Source organism: Argiope bruennichi, chromosome 4, assembly GCF_947563725.1.
Source record: "Argiope bruennichi chromosome 4, qqArgBrue1.1, whole genome shotgun sequence".
In the NCBI taxonomy this organism is placed as follows: Eukaryota; Metazoa; Arthropoda; class Arachnida; order Araneae; family Araneidae; genus Argiope; species Argiope bruennichi.
Genome location: NC_079154.1, coordinates 106621338 through 106642795, shown reverse-complemented (window position 1 = coordinate 106642795; position 21458 = coordinate 106621338). Strand labels below are relative to the sequence as shown.

General features: G+C 28.9%; 2 protein-coding genes across 3 annotated transcripts; one reads left to right on the top strand and one right to left on the bottom strand.

Moving 5' to 3' along the window:
* Positions 1 to 353: 353 nt before the first annotated feature.
* Positions 354 to 14003, bottom strand: LOC129966663 (uncharacterized). Of its 2 annotated transcripts, none has more exons than XM_056081166.1 (6): positions 13645 to 14003; positions 11601 to 11678; positions 10766 to 10835; positions 4904 to 5036; positions 3642 to 3753; positions 354 to 636 (listed from the first exon to the last, which is right to left on the bottom strand). In XM_056081166.1, the coding sequence occupies exons 1-6, from the start codon at positions 13885 to 13887 to the stop codon at positions 490 to 492; spliced, it is 783 nt and encodes a 260-aa protein (XP_055937141.1). In that variant the 5' UTR covers positions 13888 to 14003; the 3' UTR covers positions 354 to 489. The 2 variants fall into 2 exon arrangements, with proteins under 2 accessions (XP_055937141.1, XP_055937142.1); XM_056081167.1 differs by having other exon boundaries at positions 10766 to 10829.
* Positions 14004 to 14265: 262 nt separating this feature from the next.
* Positions 14266 to 19330, top strand: LOC129967002 (sepiapterin reductase-like). The gene is made up of 3 exons (XM_056081633.1): positions 14266 to 14926; positions 17150 to 17302; positions 19038 to 19330. Exons 1-3 carry the CDS (start codon positions 14392 to 14394, stop codon positions 19157 to 19159), a joined length of 810 nt encoding a protein of 269 aa, XP_055937608.1. The 5' UTR covers positions 14266 to 14391; the 3' UTR covers positions 19160 to 19330.
* Positions 19331 to 21458: the final 2128 nt, after the last annotated feature.

The following is a 21458-nucleotide window of genomic DNA, read 5'->3' as shown; positions in this document are numbered from 1 at the left end:
AACAATGCTTGTTAATTGAATAATTTTTTTACATTTTGTTATACAAACCATTCGTTGTGAGAAGTGCTCATTAAGCGAGTTTTGACTATAGTTTTGTAATATTTTGTTCGTAGTAAAATTCTTTTTTGGCCAAAAATAAGAGAATGGATTTTAAAAATTTATATGAAATTTAATTTTTGATTAAATCAAATTCGTGAATATGCAGATTTGTCCAGGAGCACCTGAGAGTTAGCAGGTAAGAAATTTCATGCTCTTTATTGAAATTCCCTCGAACTCAAACTCGGAATTTAGATGAAAATGCTTTTATTTGTGTATCATATTTCAAAAATCCTTTTATGACACAAATAACTGTTATATAACATAAAACTACACAGTATAGAATTTAGTGGGCATAAAATATGAATTCTAAATAATGTACATATCTTACTGAATATATGCATTATGTATCATTAACATGTACATAGTATAACTAAACACTTGAATCTAATTTTAAGAAAGCAACATATCGATTTTAGATGTTGACACAGAATTCTGAGTGGATGTTGATAATATCTGATCTCGGAACTGCGATATAATATCAATTCTTTTCGCCAGTTCTAAAATTTTGCCATGTAGCTTAGACTGCAGATCTTTATGCTAAAAGCAAAGGTAAGTTTGAATTATTATTATGGACAAAAATAAATATTTTTTAGAAATACAAATACAAATGTTACATATTTCTCAGCAGCTGTACTCAAAGATATATATTTTAAAACAAGCAAAGATAATTAGAATTTTTATTGGTATATTGTTTGATTCATTTAATTTTGGAGAAACAGACAATATTTTTGTAATTAATCAAAACTTTTTATAATGACCCCAAATTTTGATATAAAAATATACCAATGGGTAGTAATCCAATCATACAGTACTAGCAATATAAAAAAAATATTGCTAGTTAACTTTTCCTTAAAAAATAGGAAGAAAAAAAAAAAAAGATACAAGTAATAGTTATAGGACACAATATTATTTTCAATACAGAAATATTTTTAAAAAGCATATTTCAGCAGTCTAACAATTCTAGCATAAAAAACGTTGAATAATTCAAGCAAAATAGAAGACGTTTGCAAATAGAGATTGCAATACCAGCATACCGAATACCGGTATTTTGAGCCATTTGTACAATTTTGTAATACTGGTATTCACAAGTTTAAATACCGTTTTTTCAGTATTTACTAGAAATTTTTTAAATTGTCTCCACTATATGTTCAGGGATCACCAACATAGCTAAATAGTATACGTTTTTGTTTTTATTTCTCCTTAACGGGCGAAATTAATTAGACTGTGAATACAAAGTTGCATCCTACAATCAAAAGATGTGATAAAATATTGTTTGACAACGGATTGTAAAACCCTCCACGCTTTGACGCACGCGTTATGATGGATTTAGTTCGACAAAATAGGGGTGAGAGGAAAGATGAAAGCAGGAGATGTTTACATTTAACAATAAGACTCGCGGTTTTATGAGTTGTAAACATTAGAGATAATTAGTAATACAGAAGGAAAAAGGTACTAATGCACAGTAAAATATTTCAGGGCAATTTTTATTTAATATAAGTGTCATAAACATTAAATTATGAAGAATAAATGAAAAATCCTGTTCTTAAAATTTGGTAATTACTTTTTTACAAAATAATCATCATCTTTTATATATTAAAATGTTTCTTTTTTATTCCAATTCTTACCAATTCAAATCTGATCAAGTTTATAGTAAATTTTCTTAAAATTTTTTACCCACAACCCTATCCACATTCAGAAGAATTCGGTTCAATTATCGAAGATTATGATAACACTAATGTCGTTAGTGAAAAGGAATAGTCTCTTGAACAAAAATTAGAATTAGCGATAAATAAAAAAAAATTCAACAAATCAAAATACAATACAGAAATCAGCTATATCAAAGCCGATCCGACGAGAAATTGATTTATTTGAAGATGAGGGATTTAGAGGTAAATACTTGGAAAAAGTATAACGCGCATTGCTAACAGTACCACCAACTAACGTAGATGCCGAAAGAGCATTTTCGACAGCTGATAATTTTTGCACAAAATTACGTTCCAGGCTTAATAACAGTACAATTGTACAGCATTATGTTTTTTAATATAACATTTCAAAAATTTGTAATAGTACCACAGTCTGAATAATGATATTTACACTTTTTTGTGATTTAAATAAATAAGACGTTCCTTTACTTTTTTTGTGATTGGTTATATAGTGTTATAAGTTACAAATTATTTTTTGTTTTATTTACACTCTCTAATAAAACTGGCAAGTAAAACAAAGAAACACCTGTTTTTTTTCTTTCTTTTTCTAAAATTTCTACTACCGATATTAAAACCCGTATCCCGATATTAAGATCTAAAAAATACCGAATACCGGTATTAAACTTTTGGTCCGATATTGCAATCCCTATTTGCAAGCAAAAGACGTTTCTTTATGTTTAGTTTAAAATTAACCCTGAATTTTTGAATTTTTATAGGAAATATCAATTTATTCATCCTAAAATATATATTTAGCACATTATTTTCCTGAAATGCTAAAATTTATTTAGCTAACATCCTTAGCAGGAGCTAATCATAACAATTGCTAAAGGACGTACTTTAATAAAAACAAGCAAAAATAAATAAATAAAAAATCCTGGAATAATAGCTTAAAAAATATTGTAATAAATCATATGGAAAAAGTAGATTACTATCTAAATTTTTCCCAAACAGCTTTTACTGAATCTTTAGATGTACCTATGTCATTAATGGAGAATAAGTTAAGTACTTGAACACAATTGTTCTTGAAAATATGTAATTTTCAGGTAATTATTACCTTAGGTACTTATTATTATTATTACCTTAACAATTTTATATAAAAAAAAATGTTAAAAGCCACTTTTTTGTCCTATGAATTTGATTGAAACTTTTAGATAACCTCATTTTTCTATTGCTTATAATAAAAATAATCAGTGCATTTAGCAGATAAATTTTAAAAGTATATCAATAATTGTTATTCTATTATGACATTTCACTGACATGTTGAACAGTGAAATATTAACAAGCCATAATCATTCTTCAGTAGTAATAAACCATTTCTAAAAAGCGTTTTTTTTTTTTTTTTTTTTTTTTTTTCTTATTGCTAGGAATTTTGAATAATTAGGAAATCAATTGATTGAGACTCCTCTTTTAAATGTATCTATTTATTTTAAGCTGTTTCTGCTTATTCTTATTTCCTGAACTTCTATAAATTTTCTTATTTATTCTTAATGCCAGAGGCTTTTTTTGTTATTTTACTTAATATTTTCAAAAAATCTTGCTCAAAATTTTGAAGGGGGCATTGCTATATCTCCTCAGCTAATACCATACCTTCAAATGATAAGCTGAAATAATACAATATATTACAATACAAGCTGAAATAAAGTTTGTAAAATTATAATTATGCAACTGAACTGTATGAATTACACATGTTTGGGATTTATTAAATTTTATAAACACTACTCCTCTATTATGTATTTATTAAATAACCCGAACTAATTAAAAAAAACATAGCTAAAAATAAGAAAACAGTTAAAGTAAGGAAATTCAATACAAACATATGATTAAGAAATTACCACTTACATAAGTTTCAATTCCTGCAGCATTTTTACTTCGATAATTTTCGATATTTTCTACTTGCTGTTGCAATTTCTCCATTATACTTTTTGCTATAGTAAAGAATTTCATGACTGCTCTGTAAAAAAATATTTGAAGAAATAAATAATATTTATTTATCAGATAAATGCTTGATAATATATAGGATAGAAATAAACTCATGATTTCATTTCTTATAACACTGTTATGTATTTTTGAATTGAAATTGGCTATTGCACCATTGAGACAATCAAAATAATGGAATTTTTTTTTCTTTTTCTAAAAATATACAAACTTATCTTCTTGAAAAGATAAACAGAGATTTACACAATATTTTAAAAATTGCTCCCCTCCATGATTCTATTGCATTGTATTTTGAATTGGTAAAAACCAATTTCCTAGTCAGATTACAATTAAGATAAATAATATATATCTGTAAATAATTATGATGAAAATATCAAGTCTAAAATACCGTAAAATAGAATAATTTTAAAATAATTATACAAAAGATTACCTAGGTGTATAAATTTAGAATGCAAAGGGAAATGCATACACAATTTATGAGCCTTCTTTTCTAGGAAGTAAAAGAAATTTGATAAGTATCAATCATATTCAGTAATTATTTTTAAAAAGAAGACTACGGCTGTAATTAATATTTGACTTGTGTGTCCAAAATTAATGTTCCAACCCATTTCATCATCAGGATATTCCTATCATCTGCATAGCTTAACGTAAACCAAATGCTTTGACATGTTTTAAGATATTACGCTATAACAGCCAGAACATAGGATCTATGAAACCACTATCAATAATATGAAAAAGCAATCCTTATACGAAAAAGCTCCTGGCTGACCATACATCAGTGTGTGTCTTTAATGAAGATATCATGACAGCACAATGACATAGAAATGATTTTCTTGAATCTTGTGCAAAGTTTTTCTGAGTGAGCAACTACAGATGACTTTTCTTAACACTAAAAGAGGGAGTTAGAATTTCTAATAAAGCAAATAATTCTGAAAATATTAGGTGCTATTTTTTTTATTTAATTTGTATATTTGAAAATTTTTTACTAATATTTTGTTATATCACTATGCTCTGACACTTAATATTAAAAACGCAAGAACAGAATTAGAATAAATCAATTACATGTTTCATGCATATAATCGTAATTTCAAATACCTGCATAATTTATTATACAAATTCACTCACAAATTTTAACATCGTTCGAATATCATGGTTTTTTTACTTACTTCTGACAAGACGGATTAACTTTTAAAGTCCTTTCACATGGTTTTTCTTGTAACACTTGCTGGATTTTATACATTTTATCGCATATTAACACAATGTGATCTGTGGTATTATTTATCTCTTCAAGTACTTTGTCTGAAAACAAGAAGTTAAAATACAGATAGCATGAAATGATTTCAGATGAATAAAGAATTATCTTTCAGATTCAAGTATTTTAAAGTTTAATAAAAAAACTAAAATATGTTTGAGTAAATTAAATAAAGAATGAACGTATTTTTTAAAATTGTCTAACATGTTTATTGTCTTAAAATTATTCCTTATTCAAAATCCTATTATTGTAAATATACATCCAGTATTTTGTTATATATATATATATATATGTGTGTGTGTGTGTGTGTGTGTGTGGGAAGTGCTGGCAGATCCCGTATCCTGTATGGCGCCATGTTGGCCATGTTGCGTCACGTCATTAATCACGTAATGCTTTCCCGCCATTATTGGAAGACGAGAGTTGGGCAGTGAGACTGCAAGACGTGCAGCTCACGCTCATGTATCTTTTATGTTCTATGTAGTAATGTTTTATCTTTTCTCCTTTAATCTTAATAAATAAATTTCACATATTAATGCTGGTCGTTGCCTTCCCCCCATATATATATATATATATATGGATATTGATGCAAATGAGGATATCTGTTGACCTGATCTACGTCACATCTTCTGTACTTAAACGTCGTGTTGGAAACAGCACTGGCATTAGTGGTACGCAAGATGACACGAAATTCAGAGCAGTCTGACTTTCAGAAAGGCGTAATTGTCAAATATCGCCTTAACCATAAAACCTTAAGGGGCATATCCAGTGAATTAAACATTCTAAAATCAATAGTGGCTTTTGTGATTAAGAAGTAGAAGGTGAGTGTTGATTGTCGGAATGTGCTTCAACCCGACAGATCCTCGAAACTAAGAGAATAGAGACCGACGAGGATTGTTCAAAGAAATTCAGAGAAACCGCACCAAACCGATGGTCCACATACTCCAGGAGTTCCAACAAGCATTTGGGACCATCGATAAATACCATTTGGAAGGAAGCACATTTGCTTGGTTTCCATGGTCGTGTTGCCGCCCATAAGCCTTTGATTACAAAATCCAACCATGGTGCTCGGTTGAGGTGGTGCAAGGCACGTCGAAATTGAACCGTAGATAAGTGGAAGCAAGTTCTCTGGAGTGATGAATCAAGATTCAATCTCTACCAGCCGGATGGCGGAGTCTGGGTTTGGCATATGCAAAGAGAGAGCCTTTTGCCAGAATGCATGATACCTCCAGTAAACTTTGGCAGAGATGGAGTTATGGTTTGGGGATATTTCTCATGATACGGACAGGGACCCTTGATCCCAATTCCTGCCAAGCTCAATGCCGACTACTAAATCACTATTCTAGATAACAATGTGCTTCCTACCCTGCGGAAATTTTACTGAATGGATCATTGTTATTTCCAAGACGACAACGCCACTTATCATGTTGTGAGGTACGCTATGGATTGGTATGATGACAATGAGGTGAACCGACTGGATTGGCCTGCTAAGACTTGAAACCTTTAGGACGAGTTAGATCGCCGAAGATCGATTAAGTGTTGCAGTAACCGTCCAAATTCGGTGAAAAACACTTACATATCATCTCCAAGCTGAGTGGAAGAAAATACGACTGTCCATTCTCCAAACAATTGCGGAAAACATGACTCGAAGTGTTAAGGATGCATTTGTCTCAAGTGGGGGCTCTACCAACTACTGATTATGAATAAATTGTCTTTATCTCTTTTATCACAGGTGTCCAATTACTAATTGGCAGACAGTGAATACATATATTTAAAAAAATTAAAGAAAAGATATATATATATTAAGCAGTTTCGTGGTTGAAGATAAAATTTTAAAATTTTGCATTATTTCATCCCTTGAGGCATAATTTATATACAAGTAAGAAGCGAGTCTCAGTCCAGGATACAAGAGAAAAGCGAAAAGAGCACGAAATATTTTTCAAGAGTGATTTTATACTATGAAATTCTGATTCTTTGACACGTGTAAACTTAGGATCTTTAAAAAAAATTTGCTTAGCATGACAGATTTTTATCTCTTTACTTGCAGCGTGTGAAAGTGCTGATTAAAGCATTTTATAGAGCTCGTGTAACATTAATTAAATAAAAAAGGTGGAGTTGGATCAGGAAATAAGAAACTATTTTACAATGAAGTTAATAAGGGTTAAATTAAGATAAAAGTTAAAAAAGTAATTAAGTTTAAATTAGATTTAAAATATCATTACTTACTTACTTACTTACTTACTTACACACACACACACACACACACACACACACGCGCGCACACACACACACACACACACGCGCGCACACACACACACACACACACACATACACACGAGACATAATATATTTGACATCTAAGCATAATATATATGAGATTTTATAGAGCTAAAAATAATCAGTATCAATATATAACCTTTCTTTAAATTAAATTATTAATATATTATGTTTAGCAGAAACACTACAAGAAGAATTATGAATTACTAATTATATATTAATGAATTGAAGAAATATTCACTTTGTTGCTATTATATTTTTAGTAAAATTCATATTGATCTAAGTTTCATTGAAACATATAATATTATAAATTAACCATAATAAGTTAGATTTCAAGAATGTTTAATTCCTTTCATTTTATCAAAATAAAATATTCAATTTCTTTATTAAATAATGAGCTTAGTCATGATATTAGGTATATAAATACAAACATTTAAATTGATTGTATGAATTGAAGTTCGTATTGCTAGTCTCTTCAGGCTACTTTTATAGAATAAGTTTTATAAATATTGTATTGACTTTTGATTATTATTGAATATATAAGTATGAAAATATTTCATTATACAAATTTTAAATTTGAGGGCATAGAGAAACAATTTCTATTCTTAGTAAAAAATGCACCATATGAAAATAGTTTTACTCTCTATTTTCGTGTATGAATACGATGTGTCTAACCTATACAGAAATTCCAGAATCTCCAGGAATTCTGGCGAAAGGTCCATTAGGAGGGATTTGTGATCTTCCGTCTAGAACCTTCTCTGCTTTGTCACGAACACCATTTAAAACGGGATGACCGAGCAGAAGCCAGTCAGATGAATCAAGCTCAAGCGATTAGTCAGTCGTGAGTCAAGAAAGGGGTCGTGGGCCGAATCTTGTAATCAAGTACTGAGGCAGCATCGAGTCGTGAATGAGTTGAAATCGCATGGTCAGGTCAGTAGTGAGCCGGCAGCTAAGTTCAATGAAAGCAAGCAGACGTTTGAAGTGTGTGAATAATCGTGTGAAGTCTCTCTTCTTGCGGAGTTCTCTCTGAACATTTTGTGCTATAATGGTTGCGTAATACTAATTTTCTGCTTGTACACTGATGCTTATTGTGCTGTTCTTGTATACACTTTGGTTACTTTTTTGTTATCTTTGAAATTGTATTGAATAAATGATGTTCTTTGTTGTTGTTGGACTCTGTTTACCGTACATCCACTACACTGAACCCGATGATTTTGTGGGCGTTCGGATTACCGTTATTCAATTATTCGCAACATTTGGTGTCAGAAGTATGATAATGGTTTTACTGTATAAAGTGATGACGAGATCCTAAGCGAAGAGGACTGAAAACATTGATCTAATTGTTTTGCTACTTAAAAAATGGACAAGAAAAATATGTGGAGGGCATTCTAGCTGAACAAGAGAAAACGCAAGAGAAAATGAAGACATTCATCGAGAATCATTTCGGCGGAATTAAAGATCATATTGAACAATTTAAAAGAAGAAAATACACAAGAAGTGAATGAGACGTTCAAGGATGCGAAATCTAGTGTGAAAACTTGACAATAGGCTGCTTTTTTTTATGGTGATGTTGCTGCAAGAGGGAAGGGACAAAAATGCAACGACTGTTATCTTGTTAGATATCAAATCTTCGAGAGAAGACTGTTATTCTTGAAAATTCAAATGTAGTGCAGACGGTAGTTACTCCAGCAAATGGGGTAAACCAAGAAGGATGTGATGAAAATGCCACCAATTGCAAGACAAACGCTTTCGGATGCTGTGATGCCGAAGTAACTTACGCCCAAGGTCTATTTAAACTTGGAAGCACAGATAATGAAAAGGAGTGATGGTGGTGATTTGACATTTTCATATGAAGAGACTATCTCTGGATGTTGCATGCCTGAAGACTGTTCCAGTTTAACTACTGATTGTTATCCTGATAATGCAATTTCTGCTATAGGACCATATGAGAAAGACTGCTTCTCTAAAGGCTGTTCTAATAGAATTTTTGGCTGTTGTCCACAATGTGCAGCTTCGAATAGGAACCTTTCGCGTAAGAGCCAATTCGTTCTCTAACCGACCCTGTATTGAGGGCTGCAGACAATATTCGGGTGCCACGGAAGAGCCCGGAATTGATGAAGATATTGTCATGAAAGTTTTGGCGACAATAGCAGAGGATTTTTTGCAAATGAAGCTAATTGCTGGGGGATCTTGATAATAAACTGATTTTATGGAGGAAGTTGAAAGCGGTCAATAGACCAGCTAGGCAGGATTTCGTTCCAGAGAGTCCTATCACGATCCGATGTTTAGCTCCTTAGATCTTACATTTTAAGAAGCGTGATCAAATCTCTGGATAAACAATCCGAAGCGATGGAAACGTCTGAGCCGAAATTGTGACAATAATGGAAACATTTTATTATCGCCAAGATAAAAATTATTAACGTTAAACGGCTAGCTCATAGCGAGCTACTTATCACAGTTTTTATCTAGGAAGATTGCTGCAGCGTTCAATTTTTGAAGAAGGGAGCAATGTTACGACTTAGTAACATTGCTTCTCAGCGCAGTTGGTTCCATCGTCAGTCTAACAGACGTCTCTTATGGATGCCGAATTAATGACTCCTTGGCTTGGTGACCGTTTGGTGACAAAATAAAAGATTCCAGAATCTCCAATAAAATGAAATCTATTGTTTAAAAACTGTGTAAGAAATATTTTTAAAAGATTGGCAAAACTAAAGAAAGAAACCGCAACGCAATTGAATTGGCATCATTAAAAATTTTGTAATAATGTCAAAATCAGTTTTGTACAGTTTTTTTTTTTTTTTTGGAAGTTATTGCTCATAAATGCTAAAAACTTGCTAAGTTTCTAATTAACTAAAAATTAAAAAAAAAATCTGATGTAAACATTCCCACTCTCCAAGATATATTTATACCAAATCGACTTGTAAAATGCCAAAACACATATTTTCTTTATTACTAGAAAATATATATTTATTCTCTAAAACACTCTCTATCAAAACAAAGTAGCATTCTAAAAGACCATTAATTAATTAACCATTTTTCATGATTTAAAAATGGCATTCCTTTAAATATTATTTTATATTATCTCAGATTTTGGATTTCATTTTAACCATTTTCCTGTTTTTGTTGGCAGAATCCTACAAAGGCTCTTTGTAATACTTGATTTATTAAGCCAATTTATTAGTTTAGTTTTGTGTGTATCAAAGATAGATAGATAGAAAGAGAGAGATTATCTTTAAGAATTCCTCCCTCCGGCAAGCAATATTTTCGCCATTTTTTTTTTTTTTTTTTTTCATTTAATGAAAGTTATCTTTACTGTTATAAAGATAACTTTCAAACGGTAGCATGAAAATATATTAAACAATATTTGGCAATAAAAAACATTCAATATTTAATTCGATACTACCCCCCTGCCCCCCCCACACATATTAGACAGATAAAAGCTGAATTACCAAGCAAAACATAATTTAAAAAGTCTGTTAATAAAGAATGAATCCTAACTTACACAAGCGATTTGTAGAAATAATTTCTTGGGCAATTGGTGATACATCTTTTATGAAGGAACAGATCTGCATCTTAAAAAAAGGCCAACATATTAAGTATATATTAAATAATAGAATTTATCATATATAATATGTACAATGAGTGTATATGATATATTTATGCACAAGTAGTTATTTAATGACTCAGTTTTTGACATTCATATATATATTCTACTTACAAGCAGAAGAACAAAAGAACATTCAATGTAGTTGAAATAATTTACCAACAAAAAATAATGAATAAATTTAACTTATTCTCACTTCAAGATAGCCTTGATTGCTATAAAGAGGCACATTTAATAAAGGTAAAAAAGGGGAGGGAATATTTGGTGCTACAATATTGTATCTCTTTGTTTAAACTGGAACTGATATCAAATAAATCTTATTTAAAAACACCAAATGTTAATGAAAAATAAAAATTAGAAGTTCTCTATTTGCTAATTATTTTAACTTTATAATAACCAGAAAAAATAATATATAAACATGAACATAAGATTTGTAAGTTCTAATAACATAATAAATAAGTTTTAAAAACTATAGAATCTGTAACTGTCAACACATACAATCAATGAATGTTTTTTTTTTTTTTTTTTTTTTTTTTTTTACAAGCAAATATCTTTAGTTCAGCAATCCAAGATTTAATATACAAATTATTTCTTTATGTAAATTTATTAGAAATATTTAAAAAAAAATACTAAATATTTGTTAATTGCAATGTTAATTGGCATAAACTTATTTAATAAAATCATATTTAATGAATTAAGAAACACACACACACATATATATAAGAAAACATACCTCTAGAAAACGATTCTTTTCAATGAACAAATCACACATTATATTGACACACTTCACATCATAGCAGAGAGTTTCATACTTTAAAAGAAAAAATATATATATATGCATTAATATATCATAAAGTTTAAATACTGATCAATAAAAAGCTTCATCAAAATTGTGAAAAAGGAATATTTTCGTTCCCCCCCCCCCAAGATTACTACAGCTGGTAAACCGAAGTACTTGGAAACCTTAGGATTACAAAAGATCACCAAGCACCATTAAACATAATTTAATGATCTTGGCAATATATTTTGGTTGCGTTGAAACTGAAGCTAGGAAAACATTAAAATACTTAAGAACCGGAAAATTAACAGACTTCTTCTAATTAAATTATACTTTTTTTAACAAAGAAAAATTATGTTTTCATTATATAAACGAAGAATCTCACTTAATTTTCAAAAAATCAAAATTTGTTTCGATGGGACTCTATAGATTTAATAAATAGAACAAATTTAAAAATTAAGTTTCTTAGAATGAAAACAATCTGGAAGTTAAGAACAAAATAAAAGCCTTATAATTCTCAAATTCCAAGGGGTTGGCTACAATAGCAATGAGCAAATCCAGCACTTTTTAAAAGCTAGAAACTGAAACAAAATTTTCTTTTGATGCGTGCAGAAAGTAAATCCCATTTTGGCCACACAACTAGTTTGATTGAAGGACAAGATACTTTTGAAAAAAGATTTGCTAAAACAGAAAATCTGATGTTCTTTTTTTTTCTGCAACCTTGAATAAATATGAATTTCTTAGTAATTATATCCAGATTTAGAAATGCATTTTAAATCCTTTAAAATTTGGTTTCCTTGTAGAAATATTTTATATGGTTAATGGAAGTCAACAATATAAATAATAAGTTTTTTTTTTCTTTCAGAAAAATAAAAAATATGATTTATTTAATTTAATAACTTTAATCTAAAGTCATTTTAATTTTAAAAAACTACTGTTAACTATTTTCTTAATTCTTATATAAACAATATCAACATTTTTATATCATGAACTTAACAGAATTATTGCTTAATTTTAAGATGCTTACCAACTGGTCACAAAAGGTGACTAATTACTAATGATAGTAAAGGAGAATTGTGTGTCGTTGACACTTTGTAAGATAGACCACTTGGCCTACAGTAACTAAATTTAGTACAAATGTACCATGTACAAAAAAACATGTCACCTTGAAGCAATTTTTTTGAAGCTTTAATAAATTAAATTTTAAACAAAATGATATATATTTATTTAATTTTACCTCACTATAATTCTAGAAATATTATTGCATATAACCTAAAAATTTAAAGAATTGTCTTTTTAAATGTTTTTGTCATATATTTTTTTAAAAAAATGACAAATATAGAAAAACTGTCACATATTTTGTGAATTTTGGTGATTATTAAAAATATTTTTTTGAATGGATTCCATTGTTGAAAGGAAATTCTCTCTATTTTTATTGTTTACTTGCATGATTTACTTCTATTGTTGTAAACAAAAGGAAAAAAAAAAAGACTATTTAATATTTTTGCGGTTTGCATGTCAAATAAATAAATTACAGTGCCAGGTAAGTTAATATGAAGTTAAAAGGTAGATGTGGCAAAAAATTATAATGATGAGTTTTTTAATAGTAAAATGATGTCATGACATTAACTCCGTTATGATGATTCAAGTGCAAATAGAATAGGTGTAAGTCTATTAATATAATACAACTCTAAAGTCTTCAGGAATTTGATGCTTAATTATATTTTATTCCAGAATTACGAATGAGAGATTTAATTGATACTAAAAAAATTTAAATAGCCGGTTACCAGAAATAACTAAAAAACGATAAATAAAACATATCACTTTTAGATATTGCTATAATGTAAGTAAACACAAAGGAAATTAATTTCCAAATATCAAAAATGGATGTAATAAAAATTAAAATATTCGCAAAGGATAAATGATAATTTATTTGAGAACACAAAATGAAATGATCAAATAAAAAATGTAGATTACAAATTAAGTAAAAATAACTTACCTCCGAATCGAATTTAAATGAATTGTAAATAGATACGAAATTTTCAGAAGCACATGAGAGAAAAGCAGTTACTTGGGAATCTGTATTATCATTGACAGACACATTTTCGGACGAGATCGTAGTTTGCATATCATTGCTAGTTTGTACTGAGTTTGAATTGTACTTTTTATTAATATCATTTGTTAAAGTTAAAGCTTTTAAAATTTCTAAATCGGATTTACTTATAAATGCTAAATCAGCCATTGAATGTTTCAATTAATGTGGAAGTTTGATTCCGCTAAAATTCGTACTGCTAATACAAGACAAAATTGATTTTATTTGTTTTTATAATTACCGCGCATTCATCGACGTGTTTTGTGTTTATATTCTATTGACGGTTAAGGTCATGATAATATGGAATACTAATATAAATAACTTATATTTTTTACAAAGTAATAGCATATGATTTATTTTCTTTAATGACAGTTTTAATTCATAAAAATGAATGTTTTAAAAAATAAAGAAATTATTTTATGTTTCTTTTTTATCTCTATTCTTCTTTTTTTGCTTTCTGGAACCTGTTAACAGATAAATTTTCCATTCAAATTTCTTTTGTGCATGTCAGGTTATAACAGACATGCGCAGTTTAATCATTTCTCTTGACTGACGGTTTTTAAGTATTTGCTTACAGATAAATTTAAGTACCTATTTTGTTTTTCAATTGCCATTATTACATGCTAGAAAACAAATCTTTATATAAATTACGGCATGACTGAAATACCTCCTAACTTCGTTATACCTACGATTAATTGGCAGGTACCTACTTTTTTAATAGTAACTGGCGCAAGTCGTGGTTTAGGAGCAACAATAGCTAAAGAATTTTCGAAGAAACTTGTTGAAGGTAGTTATGTTTTGATAATTGCTCGCGATAAGACTAAGTTAGATGATGTAAAAGCTGAAATTGAAAAGACCAGCGTCGTATTTGTTGAACGACTCGCAATGGACTTAAATTTACTTGATAGCCCAAGCTATGAGCATTGTTTTAGCAAATATACCCACTATAATTTCAGACAAGCTATAATTGTGAACAATGCAGGTACCTTAGGAGATATATCGAAAACAGCTGTTCAAAATACAAGTGGACCAGATATTAAAAATTATTTCGAGGTGAATCTTCTTTCAGCTATTTTTATAACAACTGCATTTCTGAATGCATTTAAAACTGTTGAGCGAAAAATAGTACTCAACATTTCTTCCTTGGCTGCTATTCAACCTTTTAGAGGATGGAGCTTGTATTGTACAGGTAGGATAGGTAGTTTCTTGTTTTTTGATTTATTTTTATTCTTGTAAAGACATTTATACAAATAAGAACTTTTGATTAAAATTATTTTGTTTATAATAGGCTTTGGTAATGCATAGAAACAGTGTTTGATTTCAGAATTATTTATATGAAAATTAAATTTTTATTAAGAATAATTTCAGACAGTTTGAAGCTCTAGCTAATTTTACGCAATTAATTTTAAATTATGATTTTAAATAAAGTGCATATTCTAATATATATTTTATAAAGAGTAAATATTTCAAATTGAATTTTGATGAACCAGAATCAAGTCTATTTTATAATACTTCTCCAAAATAGCTACAACAGAGAAACTCTTTTGAAAGTCATTTTTATGCTGTTATTTGGTATGCTAAAGGCTACTAGTTATTTGCTTAAAAAGCAAATAATTCATGTCAAGTGAATGTCTTGTTATGTTCCAATTAAATCTGAATTTGGTTTTAGTTATGTGCAAACTTTCTGTCATTTTTTTAATATATTTTCATCTTTTGTATTTCTGAAATTAATGAGAATCTAATCATTTTTCAAATGGAAATAGGATGAATTAGTTTGCCTATACCAATCAAAATATTTCTCACTTAGAACACTGTACACTAGCTTTGCTAAGGCATGACAAGTCTCTCCATTACCAATATGGTTATTTTTAGCATCGTCTTGCTTCTTAGCCTTGCATTCTAGTGATGTAATAACAGAATAAATTAATAAAAGAAGTTTCCAGGATTTCTGAATTTCAACTCAAAACAACTATTTATATTTGTAAAATTTTGTTATAAGAACAATGACTTGGTTTCAAAGTTTTAGTTCTGAAGCTAGAAGGTAGTATTAGTGTTTGCTAAATCTGTTGGTATTAAATATCTTTTCATTGGTACGGTTTGGAATTTTAAAATTTATTGCCAGCTGAGTTATCTTCAACACTTGACCATCAAAGTTCTTCAAATATAACGTTTTCAGTAGGGATCTGTGATAATTCATCCATATTTTTAAAAGTTGCAGAAATTAAAATGAGCATTTAATACAAAATAGCTCCCATTGTGGTGCAGCTAATGTGTCTTAAGACATGCTTGAGAGATGCAATGGATTGGATATCATCAAAGTGAAGGTAACTGAACTTTTTATCATTATTGCAATCTATTATTCTAACCTATTAATCTACCTATTATTCTATTATTGTTACCTATCAGAAAAGCAAAAATGCATATATATGACAATTTTTCATCTGAGATTTCTTTTTCTGGTGGGCAAGGCTGGATTTTTAAATAGGCAATTTTACCAAAGTAGGCATTTTTTTTTTTTTTGTATGACATTTTCAGAATAATTTTATTTCTTGAACTGCTCAAAGACTGGGCACTAAAACTTATTCATATTATACTTGGGTTTGGTTTAAATTTTGAAGCTTATAGCACCGATTTTTCATCCTGTGCATTTGATTTGGTTTGTTCTATGAAAAAGGATTCAAAATACTGCTATTTTTACACACTGCTATTTCTATCTCAACAAAACAGTTTCTATGAACAAAATATCCACTACTTGGTAAACCAGTGGATTAAGTGCTTTTTATAATTTTAAAAATAAACAATGTCTAAAAAATAATTTATTTTTAAATATAAGTTACGTCATTTCCTTTTATGATATTGTTTTGTTTCCATTTTATCTGTCTTTAGATATGTAATAAGGGGGAGAATTTTCCATTCAATTGCATCTTTTACTTCCCTAGCATGTAGACCAGAAATTTTATGTTTGTGATAATTTTGAAGTTAAGTTATACAAATATGACTGATAATCTAAGAAATGTGCCCTCTATGGAGAAGCCAAAGATAAAACTAGCGTGAGCATAGCCAAGGCTTTTATATATTTGAGATTGAAATTTTCCGTCAATTGGCAAATTGCAAAATTGCAGCTTTACAAATCTTGTGATTCTTTCAAAAACCTAGATTAATGACACATATAAATTTATAATCATTAGATTTTTAGAGGCCTATGAAAAACCAAAAGTCCACACAATGTAAAAGGTAAAATTTATTATGTTTGAATTTAGGTAATCAGAAAAATAAAAAGATTAATTTATCATATGTATAATTTAATAAATTGACAGCTATTTGAATAAATGTTTGTATTTATTATTTAGTTTTTGTGCACTATTCATATTTGCTTTCCTACAGTAAACTGCTAAATATACTTTTTCTTTAGGTAAAGCAGCAAGAGATATGTACTTTCGTACCTTGGCTGAAGAAGAAAAAGATAGTGTTGTTGTTTTAAATTATGCACCTGGTCCTTTAGTAACAGATATGTTGCCTCAGATCTTGCGAGATGCTTTGCCAGAGATTAAGCAACAATTCCATGGTATGATAATTTATTAACAATTAAATAGAAATTAATTTTCTTATATTTATATTGTAACTACCTTATAAACATATGTTAACAAAACATAATTCTTCAAAAATTTCGGGAAAGTAAAGTGAATATGTCTGGTTTTAAAAATATAGAATATAAAAATGACTATTCAGTATTTTTTAATACATGTGATATAATTATATTGAAAAAAATCTGGAAAGTATATGACCAGAATTTCAAATTATTTTTCTCAACATTATAGTCTTTTTTTTTTTTTGTAAGATGTTAATAATAGCATTATTTTGGCATTCTTTTAATTGCATCAGTAATTAATTATTGTCAACTAAAACCTGCAAAAATTATTTTCGAGGTAAGGTATTGTATTGTTACATACCTGTAATTCCTGTGTAGTAAGTTGTCTTAAGTTAAGGCAGTTTTACAAATAACTTTGCTGGATGTTGTAAGCATGCTGAATCAATGACCCCAGTCTTTGCAACAAAAAATAGATTCTAAAATTGATAGGAATTCCGATGCGAGGTCTATTAAGACATAAAGTATGACTATCTTTCCTTGCCTTATGAATAAATCATAAAAAGCTGGAAGTTAGAGCTGAAGTCAGACTTGTGTTGAGGCAGTAATGAGTCATGTGCTGAACAGTCTAGTGTATATTACTCTACCAAGATGTATAGTCACTTGAGTAAAACTTATGCTAATAGATAAGTGAATTCTCTTGGTGTGCATTGTGCTGCTTATTATTGATTTGCTACTTATGCTCGGCTATTTACTGCAAGTTCTGCTATTGTGTACTCTTTGGCTAAATTTTGTTGCATGTGTTTATGTGTAGAATAAAGCACCATTATTTATTATGGAGCATATTGAACTGCTTTACTATAAGCTCACTGCACCAGACCCATTGATTTTCAGATCAAAGATTTTGAATTTTTCATAAGAGTAAGAATTGGAAAAAAGAAGGGATCTTTAATATTGACTCTGCTATTAATAATTAGATTCTGTTCCATTAAAAATGTTATTGCTGGTTTTTATTTCCTCTGTTTTTTATTGCAAAATCCTTCATGTTCCTATTATTCACAGTACATCTCAAAACTGTAGATTGGAAATCTTGACATTCAGGGAATGAAAAATAGTTCTTTAATAATATTAACTTTTATAAAAAGATTTAATTTTTAATTCCAACATTGGTGATTATTGAGTTACTTGAAAAACTGTACATTTTCTCATTAGTATAGGGAATAACATGCATACCAAATTATAGATTTCAATTTTTTAAATATTTCTTTTTATGAATCTTTTCACTAATCAGTGTTTCCACATTTCATAATGTATAACAATCAGTTCCCATTATAACACTATATTTCTTTTGTCAAGTGACAAAATTATTTACTATCATAGATAATAGGCAATGAAAAAGCTTCTCACATGTATAACATGCTATTTAATTTGGTATATAATATAATATGTGTAAATAATAAGACAGTTTACAAAAACTGAATGCTTATTTTTTTGAGTTGTTTCCGTTGAGCTAACTTTTTTTTACTCATATGTGTTTCAATGTTTCAGAAACAAATGTTGAAAGACAAACTATTAGTCATTATCCATAGGAAATATCTATATCTAATAGTTACTGAAAATTTATAACTTTAAATGGCTAATCTCAGAGTAAAGAAACATAATTATATTGTGAGATATTTCTCATTTTTTATTAACATATTTTTATTATTTACAGAAGCCCAAATGCAGAATAGATTGCTTACAACTGAGTACACTGTTCAAAGATTGATTGGAATCTTAGACAGAGGGCGATTCAAATCAGGGGACCATGTTGATGTCTTTGATGTAAATTACTAAACTTTTGTATATTTTTTGAATGAAACATTCTATTTAGTGCCATTTTATAAATTACAGTTAGTAATGAAAAATCAAAATAAATGCATTTATTTTTTATTGAAAATTAAATTTGTATTTTAAGACAGAACAAAAAATGAAATTCCATTTACCTTTATTTTTTGCTAATAAAAATTTATTTCTTACAAAAAGTTCTGTTTCTTTATTTTATCAAATTGTTTTACAATAAAATTTCTAAGGCCAGGATAGCCTAGTTGGTAGGGCGTTGGATTCGTGTCCCTTGGGTTGTGAATTCAAACCTCGTCGGCTGAAGACTCCCCCCGTGTGTGGTGGCTGGCGATTGTATAAATCTGTCATGGTCACAAAGTCCTCCGTGTTGAGAGTAATACCACTGGGGGGTACTGGATCAGGGGTGATCTTTCTTTGATTCAGGTCTAAATTACGATATGTTAGTGAAATGCATGTATGATATCCGCCCCATGAAAAGGGTTGTGATGTGTGTATGTAGCTAAGTCGTACCCTTGGCTTAAAGTCAGTGGGCTTGTTTATGACAAGTGCCATTAGAAACAACAACAAAATTTCAGCAATGGAGATCATTTTAAAATTCATTAACAGCTATGTATATCATTGGTCATAAATGCTTAGCTGTTCTTCCTCGAAAAAATTAAATGCAACCCTTATAATTTTTTTCATCAGGATAAAAATGATACTGAATATTTTTACTGAAGCAGCTGACAAACAAATTTCATTATTGCAAATTTATAAACTATCTGCATAGTGTTTTCTTTTTTTGTATAGTATTTCTTGGGTAGCAACATAAAATATAATTTTAAAAAATTGTTTTTGTACATTTTTAATGGAATGTATGTATATAAATGACATTATTTCTTGCAAAATGCGTTTGCCTTATCACCTATAAGTATAAAGCCTATTCATTTGAATATTATTCAGTATTGCTTCTTGGGACTTTTTTTTTCTTTCTAATTATCTACTTAGGTTCGTTTTAGAAAGCTTGATTTTGTTATTAACATAAAATATTTTGTTGAATTTTCAAAGGTATTTTTAAATTTTGAAGCTATTTTTCAGATTCTTTTAACCTCACTTATTATTTTTATGTTGATTAGTAATGAAGAAAAATTCACTGAAGTCTCTTTTAACAATTAAAGTTAGTAAAATAATACATAGGCAACATATTGCCATTTCAGGAACAATGATAAAAAATTTATTAGCAGTGTTGTAAATCTATTGTCTTAATACTTCAGTCTGTTTATTATAAACCATTTCGGAGAAGACAATCATGGAAGAGATAAATAACTGTTTAAACATAAAATTAATCGTACTTTTCACTCATTCTTTTGATCTACTTGTTTAACCATATAGAAAATGCAATGGATGCAAAGCCCTTATGTTTCTTATGACAAATAACTCATGAATTTTTGAAATTGTGATATTTAGTAAATGACTGAAACAGTAGAGCTTTTATAGTGTATCACCACACAACTGTTTTAATTATTGTTAACCATATTTTGAAAGGATAGGGTTACTATCTCTTTTATCCTTATAATGTGTCATGTCTGATTTGTTATGATTTTATAATTATTCAGGAAAGTATACATATAAAAACTGAATAGTCGTCTTAACTATCGATCTATCATCTAACTAGCTTGACATTTCAAAATAATATATATATTTTTAATAATTACTGCAACCAATCAAAGATTTTTGTCAATATCTACTTTATATGATGTAAATTTTGTATTTGTTAGTATACTAAAAAAAAACTATATTCAAATAACAAGGCATGCAATTCTCATAAGTAAAGGATTTGTTGTTAAAAAAATCATCAGAAAGTCAACCTTTTTTAACAGACCATTTTCTATAGATATGATATGCTGTAAATTGGGCCTTTAACATAAATATTTTTTTGGACAAGTACTGACATATGCACAAGATAATGTCAATGATTATTTTTTAAATTAAACTTGTAAAGATTTAAACACCTTGCATGGATTATATTCATGAATAATTTACACATGTTTCAAAATGTGAGGACTACTGAGATTTTTCTGTAAATCTGAACAAATTGCTAAAAAAATTATTTTAATTTCTTCCATTAAACAGAACTGTGGAAATTAAAATTTTTGTGTATTTTTTGGACTTTAAAGATGCACAATTACAGAAATATTACAGTAAAAGTGAGAGCAAGACATAAAATTTTGATTTCAAACGGTTATATGATAACTGTTAATGTGCATGTTAAGTAAAGACCGGAAAAATTCCATTAATATTTAATTCACAAGTA